Source organism: Dama dama, chromosome 5, assembly GCF_033118175.1.
Source record: "Dama dama isolate Ldn47 chromosome 5, ASM3311817v1, whole genome shotgun sequence".
Taxonomy (NCBI): Eukaryota; Metazoa; Chordata; class Mammalia; order Artiodactyla; family Cervidae; genus Dama; species Dama dama.
This window is the reverse complement of record NC_083685.1, coordinates 4567848-4582094: the sequence shown is the minus strand read 5'-3', so window position 1 is coordinate 4582094 and position 14247 is coordinate 4567848. Positions and strand designations below refer to the sequence as shown.

Genomic DNA, 14247 nt, shown 5'->3' with positions numbered 1-14247 from the left:
TTCTAATCCCCAACAATTACCAATCTAATTTTTGTGATCTCAAACATGAAATTTTGTATCTCAAGTATCGTTAGCTTTTCTTTCCCCAGTCACTTTGGGAATTAATCGTCTTCTCGTTAGCCTTTAACTTTTTTTTTTCTGTTTTTCAAATCAACTTCCTATGACCTTTTTTTTTTAAACTCTTAAAAAATGTACACCAGAAAGTGGACAAGTCATAAATATAACACTTGATGGATTCTTATAAAGTGAAAACCCCGGGTGACAGGAAACACCAGGTACCCCTTCATTCCTCCCCGGAGGTGACCACTCTCCCACATCCAACTCCATGGGTGAGTGTTGTGGTTTTAAAGATTATGTAAGTGCGGTCAGTTCCTATTATCTGGGCCTCACTTCTTTTACTCAGGGTCGTATTGTGCGATCTGGGCTTGTGGCCTGCAGCGGTGGTCCCCCCCTCTTTTCATTGCTGTGTAGTATTCTGCTGTATTAATAGACCACAGATCCTTCATCCATCCCACTGTTGACAGGCCTTTAGGTGTTTCCTGGTTTTTGTTGTTATGAATAACATCAAACAATCTTCCAAACAACGGCACATCAACAATACACGTGTGATTTCAAGTTACTTCAGCTTGCCACCACAGTGTCCCCTAGGGGTTGAATTTTTAAAATTCATTTGAAGCCACTTTGAGATTGGAGAACAGAAGAAGGCGAGGTCATAGACTTGAGTTAAGATGTTTCGACACTATGCCTGTCTGAGGGTTTTTTGCAAGTCATCGCAACTTTAAGAGCTGCCTTTAAGTCTGACTCATAACTTAGAAGTGGGCGTCCTGGCTGGGGTTTTACAACCTGAATCGCTCTCACCCCAACCTCCAGCAACACCCAAAGGAGTCAGATCAGGAGGCGAGCTCTCAGGTTGTTTGCAGACAGAGATGCTTCGTTACCAAAACCTTCTAGGTGAAGAAGGCACGCAGTTGGATAAAGCAACAGCTAAAATAAAATTGTGAACATCCAGATCCATTTGCGGGAGCAGATACACCACGTGCTCATCTCGAGACGGGTGTCACTGTTTACCAAGGGCAAAGCGTGAAATTGAAGCCAAGAGACACGCTAATGAATCTGTTCTCTTGTTTTCACGGGGATGGGAAGTTCTGCCTGACCTCAGTGTGGCTAATAGACTCAGGGTTGGGCAGAGCCGGGCTGGCAGCTGCCAGGCTCACGTCTTCATGCAGGTTCGAGGCTCAGCTTGGCACCCGCCGCCCTCCAGTGACGGAGTCTTTCCTTCTCTTTGCAGGGACGAAGCGGAGATGGAGTATTTAAAGATAGCTCAGGACCTGGAGATGTACGGTGTGAACTACTTCACAATCCGGGTGTGTGGAAGCCCCTGCGCATTCCCAGGGCGTAGATGGAGGCGGAATCAGGGGCACACTGCTAAAATGGGTCCTTCCTGGTCCCAGGGTGGCAGACACTTCGCCGGTTCAGTGGCCAACAAGGGAAGAGGCAGGGGAGAGGGTCCAAGAGCCTCAGTTTCTATTCTGGGCCTTCAATTAGATGCTAGGTAATGAAGTGTCGGTGGAGCCTTGGGGGGCCCCGTCCTGCTTCGGCAGAACCCCGTCTGAATGCTCTGGTGGAACATTCAATTATTTCTGGCTCTGTGAGATCTGGGCCCACGGGGAACACCTGTAAATACTTTCTCCCCTCAGGACACGAGGAGAGTAAAGCTGCGCTTTTACAGATTGCTGATTTGTTTGGGTGGGAACTCTCCCTGGCAGGCTAATTGGTTTTCTACTCAGACCATTAATACACTGCTGTCCTCTGGGAATCCGTGGCTTGTACACTGGAGAAGCGTTTGTTTCCAGCCCCTTGTCCAGCCCTCAGAGCGTTGTTGTTGTTGTTGTTTTTTTAGCACCCTGAGCATCTTTCTCCCAAGGTTCTGTTGCTGGAAGCAGTGCCTTCCCAAGAATTCATGCGATTTGCTGACCTATTTCATAGCCGGTTCCAAACTGTAGATGAGCAGACAGTTAAAAAAAAAAACAGCCATCCACACTGGGCCACCTTAGTCTTTATAGTTCAGGCTTGCTTCCCTTTTTGGGGTGTCCATAAATTTTGTATTTGTTGTTGTTTAATCACTAAGTCATGTCCTACTCTTTGAGAGCTCATGGACTGTAGCCTGCCAGGCTCCTCTGTGCATGGAATTTCCCAGGCAAGAATACTGGAGTGGGTTGCCATTTCCTTCTCCAAAATTTTGTATTACATTTAGGTAAATTGAAACACAGTTAAAATACCCTCGGGATAGCTTTCTGCTTTGTTTTCTAAATACATAACTTTAATGGGTTATTTGCATAAAATAAGGTGCACTGACAAATCATGTCACTTTGTATAGTGTACAAACGCATAAAAGGTTTTCCATGATGATACTGAAGGTTGTTTTGTAAAATTTTATCCATTCATATTTGCTAATCATTTGGTTTCTTTCAGGGCAGACTCATTTGACACATTTCTGTGGCTTTGTCCATACAACTTCTCTTGCCCCACCATCTACATTGTAGAAAACTAGATCTTTATAATTCTTAAAAAAAAAAACAAAAAGCAGTTTCTTTGGGGGCACTAATTCTACAGCAGCATTCTGACTACATTATACTATTTTGTGCGTATATGTCTCGTATTGCATGACAGATGAGGGTAAGGGATATTCTAGTGTCTTAGCATTAACGTTCCTGAAATTTCGCCATCATCTAAGGAAGCTGTGCGCTTGAAACAATTTAAAAGGGGCTTCTTCAGGCCTCGCCTCTCTTTATTCTCTAGAAGTCTTGGAATCCTCGTGATAGGAGACAAGAGGGGGGGATCCTTTTTTTTTCTTTAAAAATTTAAGTGAGAAACATAATGAAATATCTTGTTTTCCAGAATGTAGATTTTGAAAGCACAAAGCCTCACTTGTGTTAATGCAGTGGTTTTAAGAGCTCTGCAGACGAGCTCACGATTCTCCCTCACGCTTTGGTGATTGCACCTGACTCCAGGGTGTTAGATGGAGTAAAAAGATTTTCTCCTCCACCTGCTGTTAGCTTGGTACGTCTCCTCACAGTCGGGGCATGTCCTTCGCTTGCCGGCCTGTTTTCCTGCCCTGGAGTTTTGGTTCCTTTTCCTTGCTGTCAGCAAGGGAGTCAGACGCAGGGGGCTGGCCACCACCGCTGTTCGAGGGCAGATTGCACAGGGCCGGGGCCTGGGCCCGTGCCCGAGGGGGTGCATGCTGGTCCGCAGCGTGAGAGCCCAGGGCATCGCCCTCTGGTGCGCTGGCTGCTGGCTGGACTGCCATTAGAGGCCTAGCCTGCATGCAGTCTGTCAGTTAAAGTTTTAAACAGCTTTATTGGAGTGTAATTTACTTTCAATCCCTTTTGATATTTTTTCTCCCCAATATCTTACAATAAAAAATTTCCAACATACAGGGAAGTTGGAAGACTTTTGAGTGAGGACCTATGTACACCCACTGCCTGGATTCCACAGTTAACAGTTTTCTATAGCACACTTGCTTTATCACATTGAAACTGCATTTTAAAGTAAAATAAGGCCACCTGATCACAGCTCTGAGAATTTTCTTTCTGGTAGTACAGCCACCTCTTCTTTTAACATGAGGGGTATTTAACCCTACAGGTTTTTATTCTGCATCTGTGACCAGCCGGTGATGTAATTAGTAACCACTTCCCTTACCGCTGTTTTAGCCACTGACACTCCCCAGGTGGCTCAGTGGCATAGAATTGCCTGCCAGTGCAGGAGCCATGGATTTGATCCCTGGGTTGGAAAGATGCCCTGGAGAAGGAAGTGGCAACCCATTCGAGTATTCTTGCCTGGAAAATACCATAGACTAAGGAGCCTGGGGGGCTACTATCCATGGGGTTGCAAAGAGCTGGACACAACTTAGGACTGAGCACACACACTCACACTCTGTCTCTTGCTGGCAAAGTTGCAAGGTACCTGAGGCAGTGATGGGCACCCCCAGTGACCTCTCCATGGGACACACCAGTCGTAAGAATCGTCTCATTTTGCCTCTCCCTGCCCCAGTGCAGGAGGCTGGAGGCCCCCCCAGGTTCGAGGACAGTGGTGACTTCTGTCAGGAGCTGTTGAAACTTGTCACACGTAATGGTCTGTATCAGTTCTTTTGGAAGCTGAGCAAGACCTCGAGCCTCAGCTGGAGCTGACGGTGGCTGTTCTTTGTCGAATCTACAGAATAAAAAGGGCACAGAGCTGCTGCTTGGAGTGGATGCTTTGGGGCTTCACATTTATGACCCTGAGAACAGGCTGACCCCCAAGATCTCCTTCCCGTGGAACGAAATCCGGAACATCTCCTATAGCGACAAGGAGGTAGGTCGGGTCTGCACAGCAGACGCCCCGGCAGCCCAACAGAACCTTCTCCGTCTCGCCTCCTTCCGGAGCAGCCCAGGCCAGCCTGCTCCTTGTTAGCACCAAGATCCTTTAATTCCCAGGCTTTGGTGTTTTGCTTGTTGATTTTTATAGCATTTACAGAACAATATTGACATCCTGTTTTCAAATAGTATCACTAAACCCTCCCTGCTGACTAACAAGAGACCGGGAAGATCAACTTGTCAGGACTAAGCCCCAGAGAACTGTAAAGAAACCAGAAAGTAACCCTTTCTTATTCCTTGGCTTCCTATTTCTGGGGAGAATCCTGTTTGTCTCTTAAGTGTGGTGTTTATTAAACTCTCTGTGTCCAGAGCTTAATTCAATGTGATGTCAATATTTATGTATACATAAATCTCTGTGGGGCTTCCCTTGTGGCTCAGCTGGTAAAGAATCCTCCTGCAATGCGGGAGACCTGGGTTCGACCCCTGGGTTGGGAAGATCTCCTGGAGAAGGGAAAGGCTACCCACTCCAGTATTCTGGCCTGGAGAATTCCACGGATTGTATGGTCCACGGCCTCACAAAGAGTCAGACACGACTGAGAGACTTGTACTCACTCACTCAAATCTCCATGATACATACATGAATTGTGTGTATTATATATATTGTACAAATAATATATACATACCAGCAATGATATACACAAGGATATCAGACTAACTTGCTTATAAGGATTCAAGAATAATGAACTTCAGATAACTTGGATGAACACCCTAATGTAGAATTCAAGTATGATTGTATAGGATGGTCCTATAGGTCCTAATAGGAAGTCCATGGGGTTGCAAAGAGTGAGTGAGCTGACTGATAGAAGATGGTGACTTTTCCCAAATGCTGTAATCCTGTATTCATTCACTCAATCATGGTTAAGTTTTAAAAATCGTCTTATTTAATTAATTGATTTATTTTTGGCTGTGCTGGGTCTTCATTGCAGTGTGTGGGCTTTCTCTAGCAGCGGTGCAAGGGCTTCTCATTGCAGTGGCTTCTCTTGTTGGGGAGCACAGGCTTTAGGGCGCTCGGGCTTCAGTAGTTGCGACTCCAGGCTCTAGATCACAGGCTGAATAGTTGTGGTGCTCGGGCTTAATTGCCCCAAGGCATGAGGGATTTTAGTTGCTGGACCAAGGATCAAACTCGGGTTCCCTGCCTTGGCAGGCGGATTCTTAGCCGCTGGGCCACCAAGGAAGTCCCCCCTCCCTGGTTAATTTTCAAGGAGTTTTCGAGCATCTGCTCAGTGTCAGGCTTCGTGCGGGAAACAAAGATGGAGCGAATGCAGTCTCAGCCCTCAAGGAAGTTCTAGTCAAGCGATGACTCAGCCGCCGTGACACATCCCTGCCTCACGAGGGGCCGGTGACAAAGAGGGTGACGATCCGGCGCTTCTCCGCCAGCCAGCAGCTTCGCCCCGGCTCTGATTCAGCCCTCACAGGAACACCGCCGAGGGAGGAGGGGCCGTGTTCTGGCTGCTCCGCGCCCCTCGGGAAGCGGGGACCCAGAGGGAGCAGGGGAGCTGTGTCTGGCGGGGGGCCACCAGCGCAAGCCACGGCCCCTGCGGTTCCTGGGGAGACACAGAGGATGAGCCCCGAGGCTCAGAACACAGGGCCCAGGAGTGCAGGCCTGGGCCGTGCCCAGTGATGGGCTGGTACCCGCGCAACCTGGCCTGAGCACGGAGGAAGTGAGTAAGATAGACGGCTCACGTGGTCGCCTGCAGGGCCCCCACCTCCAAGCCGGTTTCCTGTTTTCCCATCCCTTCTGCAGCAGCTCTGAGGAGAGGAACACCGGCCCCCAGTTGCCAATACGTGGCTGAGCTCCCCTCGGCCACACTTGACGAGACAGATTGAGCCTCTTAACTCAAAACATTCTGGCTTTCAGATTTTTTGCACGTAGCCCAGGAGATGAGCATTTAGGGTATTTCATTTTTTAAAAGGCCCTGAAATGGAAAGTTCCACGTGACTCGAAGCAGCAGTAGGGTACGCGGGTAGTTTTTCATCTCTAATTTCATAAAAGTCTGTTTACGGCACATCCACACCCTTGGCGTGCTAAAAGGTCCCGAGGCGCTCGTCCTTCACAGAAGCCAGGCAGCGAAGGCTCCCCTCGTACAGCCCAACGTGAAACTCTAATGTTCCCTCTCCCGGGGGCCAGGCGCCATCGCCTGCCATCACGTCAGTAACTCACGCGGCGCGGGTTATCAGGCTGATGGGACATGATGGGAAGGAGCCTGGGGCGTTCTGCCCCCGTGCTGTGACAACACAAGTCCTGGTTTGTTCCAGGTGACCCGTGGATGCCGCATGTGTGCCCCAGAGTGGCACCGAGCCTGTGTGGATTCCCCGCTCCTTGAGGTCTCCCGCTGGCGGCTTTGGGGTTTGGCAGCCAGGCCAAAAATAAGCTCTCGAAATTCATAAATAGCAGCCTGCACAAGAGCAACACTGCTTCTCAGCTCACCTGACCAAAAGCCACACAAACGATCGTTCCTCTGTCCTCCGTGTGCTCCCCCCTTGTTGGACAGCAGAGCGTGGGAAGGAAATACCTGAGAAGAGAGCTTCCCGAATGCCTTTATCTGCTTAGCAAGTCTTTTGTGGGAGTGGGCTTTTCACGTTGGAAGTGCAGCTTTGGAATCTGGGCTCTGTCCGATCTCATCAGGAAGAGGTGAGAAGACCAGCTGGGTGTTTTCTGTGGCCCAGACCCCAATCTGGCCCTAGGGTCTCCTCCTGGTTTCTCCCCCACCCCCATCCTTATTCATCTTCCTCTCCCCTTTGATTTTGAGGGTTATGTCTTCCTTCTCTACTCCAGTCCATTCTTCATGTCCCTTGACTGCATTCCTTCTCTTAACAGCATCATCAGGCCATCCCCGTGTTCGGAAATCTGGGGTGATTCCTGACTGCTGTTGCATCAAGTCTAAGCCCTGCTGATTGTCCGTCCCCAGCCCGCCTCACCACCGCCAGCTCTTGCCTTCCTCCCAGTTTAAGCCCCTGGATATATCTGTTTGGCTGTGCTGGGTTGTCATCACGGCACAGGCTTTTCTCTAGTTTATGCGAGCAGGTGCAGGTCGCTAGTTGAGGTGCGCAGGCTTCTCGTTGCGGCAGCATTGTTTTCTGGTTGGGGAGCGCAGGCTTTAGGGCACACCGGCTTCAGTCGTTGCGCCATGTGGGCTCGGGACTTATGGCTCCCAGGCTCTGGAACACAGGCGCAATGGTTGTGACGCGTGGATTTAGTTGCATGTGCGATCTTCCTGGATCAGGGATCAAACCCGTGTCTCCTGCACTGGCAGGCGGACTCTCTACCACTAAGCCACCAGGAAAGCCCCTCCCATGGTTTTCTCTTAGTCATCAAAGAGCTAATACTGTGTGTCTTTCTCTCTCACACGCACATACAAACACACATGCACACATACACACATGCACACGCACGTGCACACACACACACACACACACACACACACACAGTGCTCATTTCTCCATCTCTGCTTTATTTCTATTGCTTGCCCTGTCCAGAATGCCCCTCCATCCTACCTTCTAGCTTCTCTATCACATTCTTTGTCTAAGACCAGCTCATGTCTCTCCTACTCTGAGGATTTGTGGTCTGTGCCACCCAGCGAGGCAGTGACGATTGATGTGACCTATCGAGCAGTTGACTCTGGTTGGTTTAGTTCGGGCCAGGTTGAGAGCCTCCTGGAGGCTGCCTTAGACTCTGAGATGGCCCGTCCAGCATTGGCCTCAAGGTCGGGCCCATCTAGGGTTTAACTTCAGGTTTCCAAGCCTAAGATGGTGCTAAGAACCCAGCTTCCAGGATCCTGAACGTAGTACTGGAACAAGGATCTTTGCCAGGGGGTCGCCAACTTTGTGTGATTGCCCAGTTGGTGGCAGCGCTATTGGCTGTCAGAAACTGAAGCTGTCTTCTGCTTTTTCCTTTCAGTTTACCATTAAGCCTTTGGATAAGAAAATCGATGTCTTCAAATTTAACTCCTCAAAGCTTCGTGTCAATAAGTTGGTAAGTTAAGATCCTGGTTTTTATTATGGCCTGTAGTGTTTCTGTGAGACTGAAAGCCTTTTTTGAACCAGAATCATAGTGACATGTTGTGAGGTGTAAAATGATAACCCGCTTGGTATGTGCTTTCCTGATCAGCCTTGAAAGACCTCTTTAGCTTCACCGGAAGAGTCACACTTCCGGGCTTCCCTAGTGGCTCAGTCGGTAAAGAATCTGCCTGTAATGCAGGAGACTCGGATTCCATCCGTGGGTCAGAAAGATCCCCTGGAGAAGGAAATGGCAACCCACCCAAGTATTCTTGCCTGGAAAATCCCATGGACAGAGGAGCCTGATGGGCTAAAGTCCATGGGGTCCCAAGAGCTGGAAATGACTTAGCCACTCAACCACCACCAGCAAAGAGTCAAATCTACATTTTATGATGAGGAACTTTTTTTTTTTTAAGTAATTTTTTATTAAAGTATTCCATACATATGAAAGGATAAGTGTAATGTATCTACGAGGTATAAAGAATGACAGGAATAAGCAACAACTTGGCCACCGCCCAGCTTTGAGAAATACCACGCTCCCAGACTTCCCCGCTGGCTCAGTGGCTGGTTGAGACTCTCTGCTCTCACTGCAGGGGACATGGGTTCAATCTCAGGTTGGAGAAGCTCCACCTCCCATGCAGTCTGGCAGAGCAAAAAAGAAAAGAAAGGCAATAGCACACTCCCATCACTGTGGGAACCTGCTCCCACACTGGCACCCTGCCAGCCCCCTGCTCCCCAAGGGTGACCAGTGTTCTCAGCTCACGTGTGCTCAGTATCCCCCCCAGATATTCAAGAACTTTTACTTCACACATGTCTAAACAAGGATACTCGCAAATTCTGTATGTTCTTGAAATGTATATATGTGCTGTCAACTGTATTCCTCTGTCACTTGCCTTTTTTACGCCCCCCCCCCTTTTTTTTTTTGGAGATTTATCTATGCTGATGCTTAAAAACACAGCCCTGAGTGGCTGAGCGCACACACGCTTCCCTGCTGTATAGTATTCTGTTCTGTACTGTATGAAACATACATGTATTTTTTTCTCCACGCTCCTATCAGTAGACAGTGCTTTCTGCGCCTTGCGCGTGCCCACTGGTGCGTCTGGGCAGTTGCTGCCCGGGAGTTCAGAGCACGTCTTCGTGTAGCCCTGCACGCAGCCTGTGTCCACGGGTGTTCACACGTCCCCTGCTTTTTCCTGGCCGCAGATTCTCCAGCTGTGTATTGGGAATCACGACCTGTTTATGAGGAGAAGGAAGGCCGATTCTTTGGAAGTCCAGCAGATGAAAGCCCAGGCCAGAGAGGAGAAGGCCAGAAAGCAGGTGAGCGGGTGTTGGAACTGCCGCTGTTGCCCCGTGGTGGCCTCGGCCGGGAGGTGAGGGGTGGCCGTCCTCTGATCATGAAAGTGCCTACTCTCATTTTATCCCTGTTGGATCCTTCTGGCCGATGAATGATGGCGGGACGTCAGCTCTATGAAATGAGGAATAAACTGTAACGGTGTATCTCAAAGACATGTCCCTGGTTATTTCTCCAGTGAAGTGAGTGAAGCGTGGTCAGTGCAGGTTCGGGTAGAGATAGCCAAACCCACACGTACCCATCCGTCCATCTTTCTACCCATCCATCTACCCATCCATCCATCCATCCATCTCTGGTCCGTGCCGCTAAGCTTTCATTCTTTCTGCCTGCCCGTCTCCTGTGCCCAGCCTTTTTCTTTTCCAATTAGCTGGTGATGGAAGACAGGGCGCACCCAGCAGCCTGCTGATGGAATGCTAATTAGACCCCGGCCGCACTTCCCCGCCGCAGGTCAGGCCGGGCGGCGCAGCGGCCACAGTGGGAGGCGCCGGGAGCCTCTGTTATCATCAGCCCGGACCATCCACATCATTGTTTTCCACTCATAGACCTTTCCGACTCACCGAAACCCACACAGCTTATCTGAACCTCGCTGCCGCAAATGTCAGCCGTGGTTGTGGATGAGCTACCAGACAGAGGAGCAGCAGCTGCAGTCAGCTGCCCTCGGACTTGCAGGCTTGGAGGGGTGATGCTTAGTCTGTGCGCAGCTCTCTACCTCGGGTCCTCCGGCGAGCCTGGCTCCCGGCCCCGGGATTTAGGACGAAACGCCCAGCTGGATCCATTGTGCTCTCGGCTCTCCATCTCTTTGCTCTCTTGAGATATAAGGCCACAGACATACTCACTGGGATGCTTTGTGTGTGTGTGTGCGAGGTGGGGGGGGGGGGGGGGGGCAGTGGAATGGGTTTTGCTGGACAAAGAAATGCTCATGGGCCAGCGCAGGGTCATAGAGGCAACTTCAAAAAGAGCCCTCTCTGCCCTCTTTATCAGCAGAGCAGAGCTTAGAAGCAAGAGGTGTGAATAGGGCAAGGAAGCGTGTAAGCCTCCAGGCTGTGCAGAGAGTAACGTGAACACACCCTTGACCCACGCTGTTGGGAAGACGGCAGACACACGTTCCTGACATCTGACCACCACAGGTCAGGTGCTCCGTGGCCCAGCAGAACAGCCATTGACCTTGGTCCCAGATATGGGACTTAGTCTGAGACCCCGGTGAATGACTTCACCTGCCAGGCCTCCATTTTCTCATCTGTCAAGTGGAGCTGAGGATATGTCCTTCTATGTCTCAGATCAAAGGACATGCTGTACCTGCGGGTCTTTGTGGCTGAAACCGCTTTGCGAAAGGGGGCATCCCTTATGATTGGGGTGGAGGTCTCAGGGAAGGTGCAATGCTGGGAGCAGAAGGAATAGTAGGCATTTTTCAAGCAGATGATAATGGGGATCTAGTCATCCACGTAATGGAAATTCTAACATGGTGGAAACCGAGAACAAATTGGCCAAGCTTTTCATTGACCTGGAAGAGGAAAATTGGAGAAGAATTTACAGGACTTTATTGCTTGTCTTTGCATTATCCCTTCGATGCCCAATGCCATTTTTTTTTTTTTTTTTGGCTTAGTATTTAGAAAAAGCAGCAGTCTTAGAAATCTTGAGTTGGGGAAAAGGTTAGAGCAAGAAATAAGTCATTAGATGTGCTTTAATTATTTAAGGAAGAAAATAGTGCAGTGGTCACTTCTGGCTCCTGCTTTCTGAACTCAGCTAGGGACCTAAGATCACAGAGACTAGCACTTGTCCTCTGCTTGTTCCCCTTATTAAGCTCGGCATGTGGCCCAATTAATTCAGCGATCCAGAAGGCCAGGGAGGCGGCGGCGGTGGCTTAGCGCTGGTGCCACGGGGAGCGGGCCCGGTCCCCTCCCGGCTCCCTCCTGTCACGGGCCTGGCTCGGGAGTTGCCTCTGCGGGAGGCTGTGGGGTCTGTACCTCGGCTGCTGCCGCCTCCCCTGTGAAATACAGCGTGTGAGCTGTTGATGCATCACATGGACAACTTCATCTCCGAGGGTCAGAGGCGAGAGCGGAGCTGTTGCTGATAAGACTAGAGGGTGGGAGGGTCCGTGGGTGCGGGGGAGCACGCAGTCTGTCTCTGCAGCCGCCCCTTGGGAGGAGGAGCCTGCATTGCGTCCTTTGAGCCACAGGGCAGGGCCCCCAGGGTCTCCCTGCACAGGGGCCGCGTTGGCCAGGTAGCTGCTTCTGCACCCGCCGTGCACGAACGCACCTGTCCATCCCAGTGGAGGCTGGCTCGGCGTTCCGCTGTTTGTTCATTTACCGCTCAATGATTTTTCAAGGAGCACGGCTTGCCACTCGACAAGCTATTTCAGAAGGATTGAGGGTGGTGGGCGAGGGGAGTCACGCTGGGTCCCTAAAGTGCTGGCAGGAAACGGGGTCCTCAGAGGGAGACCCTGGCACTGGGCGTCCGCAGGTCGCGGGCCCCGGTGACCAGTGGCCGCTCCTCCCCCCCAGATGGAGCGGCAGCGCCTTGCGCGGGAGAAGCAGATGCGGGAGGAGGCTGAACGCACGCGGGACGAGCTGGAGAGGCGGCTGCTGCAGATGAAGGAAGAGGCAACGATGGCCAACGAAGCCCTGGTGACGTCCGCGGGGCTGGGTCCCGGGAGGCCTCTTGGACCCCCTCGGGCTCAGGGTTAGGCCCTGAAGACCATGGAGTAGCCACACTGGCTTTGACATTTCGGCTTAAAAAAAAAAATCATTGTCTTTCTTTCCACCTGTGTTTCCAGGAGCAGATTTAGGCCGAGTTCAGCCTCCCAGGGCAGGCAAACTCCACTCACCATGGGTCACCTTTCCCCGGGGGGCGTCTCAGCCCCAGCCCCCCGCTCATCAGGCCATGTGGTCCCCTGGTGGGAGCCATCCTGTCCGCTGAGGGCTAGTTGGCCGTGTCCCTGGCCTCTGCCCGCTGGATTCCCCCATTTGTGACAGTCAAATTCATTTCCACACTGTGACGTGTCCCATGAGGGCACAGTCGCCCTGCTTTTGAACCACTTATTTAAAGAGAGAGAAGGACAGAGTTAAGTTGGTTTCCTCCCTCATAAAATGTAGCCTCAGTTCAAATGGGCCCCCACAGATGGACCCCCTGAACAGCCTTCTCAGCAGTTGAAGGGTGTGGCTTGGGGACCGGCCAGGCTGCAGGGCGTCCAAGATGCTGGTTCTTGCTGACCTGGGCATCTGAGGCCTGAGCAGGGCAGAAGAACAGGAATGGGACCCCCCATTCCCGCTGAACCGCACTCCTCTCTGCAGATGCGGTCCGAGGAGACGGCCGACCTGTTGGCCGAAAAGGCCCAGATCACGGAGGAGGAGGCGAAGCTCCTGGCCCAGAAGGCGGCAGAGGCCGAGCAGGAGATGCAGCGCGTCAAGGCCACGGCCATCCGGACAGAGGAGGAGAAGCGCCTGATGGAGCAGAAGGTGCTGGAGGCCGAGGTGCTGGCGCTGAAGATGGCCGAGGAGTCGGAGAGGAGGTGAGCGGGTCCTCCCGGGTTGGCCAGAGGCCCCTTTCCGCATGCGCCAGAGGGGCTGGAGCCGGGCGGGCGCAGCGATGCAGTTCTTTGGTTCCGTGGACCGCAGTCCAGCCATGCCTTTGCGCTGAGCCCCTGTCCCTCGGATGGTTGTGTTTGCAGGAAAACCACTGAGCTTGTTCACAGGCTGCTTTTAGCTGAGGAGACATGAGACTTTTCTTACATTTACACAATATGCTTTTTTTCCCTTCTTTTGAGGGGCGCACGGGGAGACAGCAGTATTCACCATGCCCTACGGGGGGAGCAGGGCTGGGCAGGCCGCCCCAGCTCATGGCCGGGTCCAAGGATGGGACTGTGGCCTGTGCTTTGCAAAGACGATTCGAGGCTCTGGGTTGTCCTTGTCTCGCAGCCATCAGATGAACACTGGCTCGTTCCTAGTCTGAACTTCCTGGGGGGTTCCGCTTTTGTGTACCTTCACCTCCCTCCTGTGTCTTCCGTGGAGCCGACGGCCCCTCCTCTCCTTGCAGGGCCAAGGAGGCCGATCAGCTGAAGCAGGACCTGCAGGAGGCTCGAGAGGCAGAGCGAAGAGCCAAGCAGAAGCTGCTGGAAATCACCACCAAGCCCACATACCCGGTGAGCCAGGGGCTGCTTGCCACCCTGCTTCTAGCCTCTTGGGCTCCCTGCCCTCCCAGCCCTCAGGTTCCCTGGCTGGGCCCTCGGGGCAACTGTTAAGCAAATGCACGGCAGAGCGAGCAGTGCAGAACATTCTAGGGCCTCGAAAGCGAGACAGGGTGTAGGGAGGCAACATGGTTTAAGCAGAGGAACAGAGCTGGAAGTACAAAAGTGTGGTCCGAAAGAGCAGGAGACAATACCGTTTGCAGCCTTGCAGGGCGGGCGGTGGGAGAGGTCTGTTGGGTCCTCTGTATTTCAGGTGACCCTCTAATCTGGGAGGAGAAAGTCGTCCAATCTCGTTGCCTCACCTC

The 14247-nt window shown here is 51.7% G+C and overlaps 1 protein-coding gene across 5 annotated transcripts in view; it reads left to right on the top strand.

Annotated features, from left to right (window-relative positions):
• Positions 1-14247, top strand: part of NF2 (NF2, moesin-ezrin-radixin like (MERLIN) tumor suppressor) — a 63540-nt gene that overhangs the window by 35191 nt on the left and 14102 nt on the right. For all 5 annotated transcript variants that reach the window (XM_061141576.1, XM_061141577.1, XM_061141575.1 and 2 more), the window contains exons 7-13: positions 1289-1364; positions 4216-4350; positions 8311-8385; positions 9612-9725; positions 12261-12383; positions 13050-13267; positions 13792-13897. In XM_061141576.1, coding sequence (XP_060997559.1) covers positions 1289-1364; positions 4216-4350; positions 8311-8385; positions 9612-9725; positions 12261-12383; positions 13050-13267; positions 13792-13897 — 847 coding nt within the window. The remainder of the gene's footprint in view (positions 1-1288; positions 1365-4215; positions 4351-8310; positions 8386-9611; positions 9726-12260; positions 12384-13049; positions 13268-13791; positions 13898-14247) is intronic.